This window comes from Etheostoma cragini, chromosome 18, assembly GCF_013103735.1.
Source record: "Etheostoma cragini isolate CJK2018 chromosome 18, CSU_Ecrag_1.0, whole genome shotgun sequence".
Taxonomy (NCBI): Eukaryota; Metazoa; Chordata; class Actinopteri; order Perciformes; family Percidae; genus Etheostoma; species Etheostoma cragini.
In genome coordinates this window covers 22,565,395-22,575,399 of record NC_048424.1, presented here as the reverse complement: position 1 = coordinate 22,575,399, position 10,005 = coordinate 22,565,395, and the positions used below count along the sequence as shown (strand labels likewise).

General features: G+C 41.0%; 1 protein-coding gene across 4 annotated transcripts in view; it reads left to right on the top strand.

Moving 5' to 3' along the window:
- The window catches only part of hmbox1b (homeobox containing 1 b), a 19,152-nt gene extending 9,744 nt beyond the window's left edge, over positions 1-9,408 (top strand). The window contains exons 4-10 of one of the 4 annotated variants that reach the window (XM_034899821.1): positions 612-765; positions 1,031-1,113; positions 1,758-1,853; positions 3,816-3,907; positions 4,928-5,011; positions 6,617-6,711; positions 6,869-7,764. In XM_034899821.1, the coding sequence (XP_034755712.1) occupies positions 612-765; positions 1,031-1,113; positions 1,758-1,853; positions 3,816-3,907; positions 4,928-5,011; positions 6,617-6,694 (587 nt within the window). In that variant the 3' untranslated portion in view covers positions 6,695-6,711; positions 6,869-7,764. Of the gene's footprint in view, positions 1-611; positions 766-1,030; positions 1,114-1,757; positions 1,854-3,812; positions 3,908-4,927; positions 5,012-6,616; positions 6,712-6,868 lie in introns of all 4 variants that reach the window. The other 3 variants (XM_034899820.1, XM_034899818.1, XM_034899819.1) reach the window with 3 other exon arrangements.
- The last annotated feature ends 597 nt before the right edge of the window (positions 9,409-10,005 follow it).

Here is a 10,005-nt window from a genome sequence, read left to right as displayed (position 1 = left end):
AGTTAGTGCTTTCAAGCCACAAATATACCTGCAGACTGAATGTCCCTAAGGCTGATTGTGGCTTGATACTTCCCCACTAGTCTTGCATTGTCAGACCAATCTCCACAGCGCTGTAGAGTAAAATCTGGCTGCACCGTGCATACATTGCAGGAAAGGCTAAAAAATCACTGGGTTATTTGCATTTCCTTGACCCAATCACAGTTGTCTTGGAGGGTGCCTTATCTGGACGCGGCAACGGTGGATCTGTAAAATGGGAAGGAACTTGTTTAGGTGGAACATTTGGAACATTTACCTGGATACATGGTTACCTGTGCATCGCCCTGTGTAATATTACTTTGTCCACAGTAATCCCCTCCATTCAGTCCCAAAACATCCAGTTAAATGCTGTTAACATGTTCTTTGTAAATCTTTACAGTCACTCCTCTAAAGAACCAAGCAGGCCTGTCTTGTTGCACGGTCCTAATTTTCCTAAAAAACTGCCATCTTCAGCATGTAGCTTGCTAGCTCAAAGTTTGGTGTTGTTTCCAGTAATGAACTGTCGTCAATCCAGACTACTTCCACACTAAATCTTAACTTGTAACTTACCAGTGATTCTGCGGCCTCCACTCCAGGTGCCACTCTGAACATGCGGCCAGCTCCGTTACCTCTGGAGGAAATGGAGTGGAGGCAAACCCCACCCCCCATCACCACTGCCCCCGGAACCTTCCGGCTGCGTCGAGGAAGTCGCTTCACCTGGAGAAAAGAGTGCCTGGCTGTGATGGAGAGGTGAGCGCGGGTTGAAAGAGGATGAAGACCTGCAGGATAGAGATGATAAATGGAAGTTTGTTTCATAACTCTCCTTTTATTTCCACACGGAGTTGAGGAAACATTGCGAACCTGTCGGAGGAAACGTCTGGACAATGAGCCTGTTACTCTAGTCATAAAGTCTCAATGTTGGCTTGGTCGGGGAGTGTACATAACTCCAGTTTGTTGACATCGTTTCTGTGTAGTGAAATTCATTTAATCAGTGTGACTCTTCTGCTATTTATAGCTACTTCAACGACAACCAGTACCCAGATGAGGCCAAACGGGAGGAGATAGCAAACGCCTGCAACGCTGTTATTCAGAAGCCAGGTAGGTAAACCACAGAAACCAGGAATGTGTGTACCACATTGTAAGAAGGACTTAATGTTAACATTCAAATTCTGTATGAAAGGCAAATATTCTGAATAATACCAAGGACGTTGTGTCTATCTACACACTGATCCTACACTTTGTAATCAGCTTTGCATCTTTGACATCTTTAAACATTTAGTGTGTCATGTAGTGTTTGTTACAGAGCAGACTCGATTAATTGATAAAGTGATCTGCAACAACTTAGCAAAAAATGTGGATCATATGTGACTATTTGTTGGTGCTCTTTTGTGACTTGGGGTCTAATGTTTCTTGGACTTGATCTGGATTTTACAGACCAAACATCTGTGTCACATCTGTTGCTTGCTCTGCTCCTTCCTTATGCAGTGGAATAAAAAGTGATCTCCTTTCAACAGATGTTTTACCGTCCTCAGTTATGAAACAATCATGTTTATAAAAGCACAAATTAAAGGAATTCATAGCTTGAGGGGAACAGATGGAAGAAAAAAAAAAAACAGGTCCCAAAATAAAATTAATGAGATAACAGACTGGGGAAAAATGTATTCACACAAGACATAATTGTGACTGTGAGTAAGTGATACAAGATGCACAGAGTGATCCCGTTGCCATGTGATTTGTTTCAGGGAAGAAGCTGTCTGATCTGGAAAGGGTTACCTCACTAAAAGTTTACAACTGGTTCGCCAACCGTCGCAAAGAGATCAAGAGACGGGCCAACATCGGTAATGTAGCTTTGGGGAGGGAGCGCAAATGTCCCTTGAGACTTTAAATTGCAGTGCATTGCACGTTTGATTACATGAATTATTTATATATATTCTATACTGTATACCCTTGGTGTTTGACTATTTCATTTTTAACAGCAATTATAAAAAAAAATCTAATTCATTGATTGGCTCATCATTAATTCATTAAATCACTATAATTACCGGTTATCTTTAATGACCTCTGTGTCCCTACAACCGCACTCAAATAATATTAAAAAATCCTCTTGCTGCCTGCATTAACCTAGATGCCAGTTAGATTTGTAAAATAGAACCTCCATTAACCTGCTAGCCCAAGGACCAGGCAGAGAATGCATCTATGGAGCTGCTCGAGATCCCAAATCATTTGGTCATTTCCATCTGTAATGAGCTGCTGTTTTTCAAATGGATGTTGGATTATGGATGTTATTTATCATGTTGAATCATATAAAAGTAGATATTATTTTTATATAGTTTTATTGTCCATGCTTAGGTTGGTTTGGTCAGGGTTGTATTTCATACTTCATTTCATACATTGGAATAGCGGATTTCTGAACTTTCAACCATTTATCCATTCATTTGAGCTTTTTCACCATTTGCTTTTAAGCTATCAATCAATCAACATTTTATCCATTACTATTTCTAACTATTTTCATATGTCCAATGTGTTTTGCTATCTAAACGGTTCATTCTCTACTTTCAGCTATCCATTTGAGTGATTTAGCCATTACTTTTAGCAATTTCAGCCTTGTATCCATTACTTTTAGCTAACTATTTCAGCCTTGTATCCATTACTTTTAGCTAACTATTTCAGCCTTGTATCCATTACTTTTAGCTAACTATTTCAGCCTTGTATCCATTACTTTTAGCTAACTATTTCAGCCTTGTATCCATTACTTTTAGCAATTTCAGCCTTGTATCCATTACTTTTAGCTAACAATTTCAGCCTTGTATCCATTACTTTTAGCTAACTATTTCAGCCTTGTATCCATTACTTTTAGCTTTTAAACCATGTATCCAGTACTAGTTAGCTAACTATTATTGACCTTTTTATCCATTGCTTTTAGCTTACTATATCAACATTTTCTCTATTACTTTAGCTTACTGTTTCTTTTTTTAGATTATCTTTTGGGCTTTTTCGCCTTTAAGTTTTGATAGGACGGTTAGATGAGAAAGGGGAGAGAGGGGGGGAAGACATGCAGGAAATGGTCACAGGATGGTTTCGAACCCCGGAACTCTGCGTGGAGGTTTAAACCTCTCAGTATGTGCGCCTGCACTAACTATTTTAACCTTTTATTCATTACATTTATCCAACTATTTCTACCTTTTATCAATAAATGATAACATTCCATTTTAACCATTTATCCAGTACTTGTAGCTTACTTTATCAAGATTGTATCTATTACTTTTAGCTAACTATTTTAACCTTTAACCATTACTTTTACCTATTTTACAAATGTCCATCACTTTTAGCTTTCTCAATCTTTCTCAATTACTTTAAGCTAACTATTTCCACTCTGTATTGCTGGTTTGCTATTTAATCTATTCAAACTAGTTTCCAGGCACTCACACACTCACGCAGTTGTTACAGCTGACTCAATATGTCAACATAGACTCAGCGGCCACTTTATTAGGTAAACCTTGTACAACTGTTCTTCCATAAAGTCTACTTTTACGATGCCTAAGTATTTGTTGACAGTGTCATATAGGTGTTAGTTCAGTTTTATACCCAGGAGGTGGAGGTAGAATATATGGCAGAGCAGTTGGATAGAATTGCTGTTGAATGCATTTGCAATACATTTTACAGGTGTACCTGAACAGGTTCAGCTACCCCACCATGTTTCCATGGACCCCTGGTTGGGAATCACTGCTCTATAATGTGTGTAATGAAGGATATTATTAGTGATCCATCATAAATCTAATCCGTCCTCTTCCCCCAAGAAGCCACAATCCTGGAGAGTCACGGGATAGACGTCCAGAGTCCAGGGGGACACTCCAACAGCGACGACATCGATGGGAACGACTTCTCAGAGCAGGTAGAGTGATTAAGGGTATCCCAAAAGACCCATAAAGCCATATTCACGTAGCAGACAGTACTGGAAATGACTAGTCTTATTCCAGAGAAAGAGGTTACCTCCCTGTGTGCTACAGCATCAAGCCTTCATTTTGTATTGCACTGTGTCTTCATTTGTTGTTTGTTTTTCCTTTGTATTTATGGATAAGCCTCTTGCCAAGCATTGACATCCATGTCGCTACAGGATCATTAGGCTCTTGGACAACACTCCATATTTTAGTCATCAGTCAAATGTGATCATTTAGTGTCCCTGCCTTTGGTTAAAGGTGTGTCAATGGGTGAAGTTAGCAGCCTGTAGTGTTTGTTTGGAGTTGGACCCCATGACCTCACTGACACGTTACTGTTCTCAAATTCACACCAAGACAAATTGCTAGAACATTTGAACTGTTCTTGTGTTTTTGTAAAGAATTGTTGCTCGAAACTGTTGCTTAAAGCACATTAATTAACAAAAGCTTACTCTCTACTCCTTTTCCCCTGTAACCAATGGAAACTAAGCTGGAACAGTTGAAAGTAGCAGCGCTATATATTATTAGTATAAAGCTTCTTGAAGATTGTGTTTCAGTGTAAGCCGTCTAGCTTTTCTCTTGATTGCACAAAATACAGTCTGGTCCAGTGGAAAGAGACGGTTAGAGTTGACCATTGCACCTGATGAGTACACACAGGGTGTATTTAATCTGATAAACATTGTTGTCACCTGGTGAAGTAGTAGGGATGGGACGATATGCTTTTCTCCTGATTTGATTCTTTCATGATACACGGGTGCAATTTGTTAGTCAATTTTTCATTTATTGCGATTCAATAGTATTAAGTCGCAAAAAGGAAATCACAGCACATACACAAACCCCCCCCATGCCGATGAACTAGAGAAGTGTGAAAAAGACAAGTCATTCGGAATAATTTTTATTCAAATTTCTAACTAAACTTGAGTTACATTATTTTTTAATCCTACCTAGCTAAATTGCTATTTTTGTATTCCCTCCAGGCATGTGAGCTGCCCTATTTTGACAAGAGACCTCTCAGCCGACCCTTTGGCCTTTACCGGCTGGAGCCCACCTCGCCAACACAGGTACATCCACACACTAGCATGCAGACGAGTTTACCACTGCAAATGTATTTTTTAGGGACAGAGGGTATGTTTTCTCTTTAATTTCTGTCTATTTCTCAGTTTTTGCTGTCATGTCCATCTATTCTGATCAGCACCTTAGCCGTTATGTTGCTGCAATTCTTGATGGCTGGGTTTCAGGGTGCTCGGCTCTGCACTGCAGTCCAAAAAGAGACAGAGGAAATTCAATCAAATCACTGAGAGGTTGAGAGCGCTGACTACATCATGTCTTTAAAGTCAGAATACAGCAATCAGGCAGCATGTCACTTAAAAGGGGATTTGATGCCGTTGCTCACCCATTTTTCTGCTTTCCTGTGACCTCGGTTAACATCCAAAATAATTTGCTTTCATCAGTCATTAAAAAACAACAACACTGCAGCAGATATTGTAAGTTTGATTTACTAGTTTTTGATTTAGAGTCCCTTGTGTAATCATAGTATTTTTGTCCTTCTATTTACATATCTACCATCACAATATACTTATCTGGCCACAAGGAATCATTTGAAAACTCTTTGAAGATCAGCGTGAGTTTGACTTTGCTTTGTTAGGCAGACAAACCGTGCAGTAAAGCCACTGAACAGGTCCCATTAAACATGTGCTAGGCCTCGCTCCCATTTGTTTCTGTTGCTACACCCATCCAGCGCCGATGTCGTTTACAGTCATCACGGTGGCAGAGTTACTACTCAAAATCTTCAGCTATTTTTGGAACGGTGTGTTCTTGATTTCAGACCATGCTAGAGACTTTCGTAGTTGTTTTTTACTATTGATTTTGTCGGCTAACGTTGGCTCCACGAGTTGTTTGAAGTCACCGTCGTTGGCTGACTTATAATGTAAGTACTATATATAAGTACTATTCAGAAAATGTCACGTTTCGTGTCACCCTCCTCGCCCACCAAATAACGAAATCACATTGCTCTTGTATTGATTGCAGTGTAGAGTAAGTTGGTTCTATAAGTATGATAAGGGAAACAATAATCTGTAGGGTTGGGTACCGAATTCAATACTTTTTAGGCACTGAGCGAATTGCCTCCTTATTACAGAGAATTGAAAATGGTACCAGGGTTGAATATTTTTCAAGGATACCATGGGTGTCACTATGTCTGTCCGTCTGTCTCTTTCTCAGTGTGCCTAATAGCGTGTCCAGCTGTAGACACAGCTGATACAGCAATGCAGCCAAAATTTCCGTAAACCTGGGTGTGTTGTTTGCAGTGCTTGGGCGTGCGGTGTGTTTCTGGTGTTACAGGAGATTCTGTAGTGTGAGGTTCCAGGAGTGTTAACTTCCCAAACTCAAAAAGATTAGGACAGAGCCGTTAACATGACCCTAAACTCCGATAGCATCCTGGAGCAGCTCCCACGCCGCGGTTATGTTGTTTGTGAACGTGGATTTTCAAGGTAACCAGTACGCCCTGCAAAATAATGCTCCCTGAAAATAACACTAGGGTACTACTGTAGTTAGTAAGCTAGTTAGCCATATCTGCTAAAGATTAAAGCTTACATCAGAGCCAATAAACACAAAATGTTTCAATAATCCCCTACACTTTTGCTCTTGTGTTTTTGGTTTCGGGAAAGGCTGAAGGAAGTCACGACCAATACTTACTACATCCTCACACACACCACTACAATATCCATCCCAACTCCAGAGCTTGACAGGCCTGCCATGCCCAGTTACGGTTGCTAAGCTATATAAATGAGTCCCATCTACAAAAGTGGAATTCACTTCTCTCTCTCTCTCTCTCTTCCTCACTTCTGAACTGCACACATTCTGAATTTCCCCGCCCTGACCGTTGGTCTGGTCTTCCTGTTTTCCCCTCGGTGTCGCAGGACGACGGCGCGGCGCACAGCGAGCACCAGGACCCCATCTCTCTGGCTGTGGAGATGGCCGCCGTCAACCACACCATCTTGGCCCTGTCCCGGACCGGAGGGGTGCCCAGCGACATCAAGACGGAGTCCCTGGAGGATGAATGAACTGCCCAGGAAATCTGGATAGAGAGAAATGACACAGTCGAGAGGGAGGAAAAGGAAGGAGGAGTGAAACGGGGAGTTGAAAAAAAATACAACAGAGACCAAAATACTTGCTACTTAGGAAACCTACTGAATCTGTCCCTCAGCGTGCCCCCTTCCTTCTGTCTCTCTCTGTGCTTCCCCCCTACACTCCCCTCCTCCCACAAAATCCATGTTAACGGTAATCCCCCCCCATCTTGAGGAAAATGTTCACGGAAAAGAAGAAAAGGGGGGCAATCGAGGCCTTTAACCCTGTGTCTCCCACAAACTCCGAATCTGAATACACTCTCTCTCTCCTCACAGGATACCTCTTCTCTTCCTTCTCCTCCTCCTTACCCCCCCTCTCCTTCCCTTTCCAGCCTGGTTTTCTGAGCCAATCCTCAGTCTGTCTCACCTCAGCAACAACCTCAGAAAACTAACGTGTACTGTATATATAATATAATATTATATATATATATAGTTCTCAGCCAAACTCTACCTACCGATGTACCCCTCAAAAATCCACCCTCTTCATTGTGCAATTCATTGGAAGAGCAGCCTCCAGCCGTTGTCTGGGGAAAGATGGATGAACAGATGGATGGTGAGAGTTTCCTTTTTGGCACCGAGGCGGTCTGTAAGGATCCTTTATCTTCTCTAGTTATCATTCCTCAGTGGAGTGGCTTTTTGCTTTTTGCTTTCCGACAGCGATTCTGCTGTTGGATGAAAACCTCTAAAAATTCAGCTAAGAAGAAGTAGCCTTAATTTCATACAGACGACTACACCTTTTTACTTTTAGCAGTCCAGAGCAGTTTTTTCTTCTCCCTGACAAGGAACAAGAAATGTTTAGTATATGCATCAAAAATGATTCGGGTTAGGTTTATGTCCAACAGCAGCAGTGGTTGGAGTTCAGTTTGAGCCCATATGGCGACTGGATGTACAATCACTTTGCCTTGGGATTTAGCTTCCCACTGACACTATTATGTACCTGAGGCTATGAGAATCAATTTAGGGTAAATGTGATAATCAAGCAAACTTAAGCTAATCTAATAAGGGGAATTGTGCTTAATGTTTTAATTGTTTTAAATGTCATCAATGCCAAAGGAATAGATGCTCCGGAGCAACAAGCTAAGCTAAGAGGCTACGCTGACACTGATCTAAAAATGGTGTTCACCACGATGATCCAAAGCGACTCTAGTAACCCCCTTTGGCGTCTGTAGGTCATTTCTTTTCTCAGTGAAGCGTCTCGAGCCAGCGTGCCGCTGTCCGTTGGGTTTGGCTCTACAGCAGGCCTGTGTCGGTGAAGAGAGGTAGCCTATTAGCAGCCGGACATACAACGATAAAATACCCCTAAGCTATTTACTACTTGTTCTGTGACGCTGCCTCTTTATATGATAAGCCTCAAAAATGTGCATTCAGAAGATTTCTTTTTTTAGATATCTGTGCTATCGATTTAGACCAAATCCACACTGGAACTGGTTGAGAATATCTGAACTTCTGAGGCAATGGTTTTGTAATTATTTCATCTATATAGCCTCAAACGTGAAAGCACCACTTTGAAGGGAATCAGAGACATTTAAAGTGGTGATATTGGAAATAATTTCCCACTTTCCTTTTAGCCCCAGGTGGAACTTCTCCAAAACCATCTTTGACCGGAGATCATCATGCTGTGTTCCATTTTCAAGGTATAGCTTCTCATTCTCAAGTACTACTCTTCAAATTCAGCCTTGGAGTGAGACAGGTAAAGTAGTAGTGACACGAGAAGATGAATACCACCCTCGCAATGTCTGCATGCTTAATATGAAGCTAGAATAAGGAGACAGCCAAGCTTAGCTTAGCTTAGCTTAGCTTAGCCTAGCTTAGCATAATATGAAGACCGGATCCAGCTAGCCTGGCTCTGTCCAAAGGTAAAATTAGCTTTCTATTCTCACCTCTAAAGCCCACCTATTAACACATTATATTTGCTCTTATTGAAGCCAAACTAAAAATGTTGTGGTTTTACGTACTCAAACTGTTTTTTGGTCTGGTACTGCAGTACTTGTACCAGAGATATAACGTGAGCTTTTGAGGTGCTAGTAGAACGATATTTCACTTTTGGACGGAGCCAGGCAAGCGGTTTTCTCTTGCTTCCAGTCTCTATGCTAAACTAAGCTAGGCTAACGTCTCCCCCCTGTAGCTTGATATTTAGCGTACAGACGTGGTAATAATCTTCTCCTCTAAGTCTCAGCAAGGTACCACAAAAGCTTCCTCCAAGGACTACTGCTTTACAGGAACCCCTGCCTTAGGGCGGGTTTTGGAGAACTGGGAACTATTCCACAGAGCAGGAACTCTCATGTACAGTTGTTTTCAGAATGATAGCAGTGTGTTTAAAAAAAAAAAAAAAAAGGTGAATAATGCTCAGAATCCTTAGAATACCTTTTAATTCCATAATATCAATGCATTGGGAACGCTGGCCAGATTCAATCCCAGAGAATGAGCAGCATGCATGTCATGACTGTTGGCTCTGTTGGTGTACTAGGACATTATGTGTCCTGTAGAAATACCACTTCTTCCAAAAAATAGGATTTATGCGGTTAGTGATGTTGGACTGCTATTATTTTGAACACAACTGTAAGTCCTCATGTTTTAAACAGTCAAATATGGACGTTAAAGATGATCCTGTACCCTGCTCGTAGAAAGCATCCCAGCCCCGGGCTCTAGTCTAGTAAAGCTCTATTTAAATCTTTAATAAATCGCTTCTGCGCTTACAGTGACTCCGTACTGGGAACTGTGTTTCAAAAAAGGGTTGAAAGATAAAAACAATATGTATTTATACTCGTTTTTTGATGGTAATGTACAAAAAAAAGACATGTTTTTTTAAATGAAACCTGCTTTGTATTGTTAAATTAATCATGCTTTTAATTCCTCCTGGCTTACTTTAACATTATCATTTCAAATCTTTGGTCATCCCTTATTTGACTGAACAACAGTCCCGTCCCCCC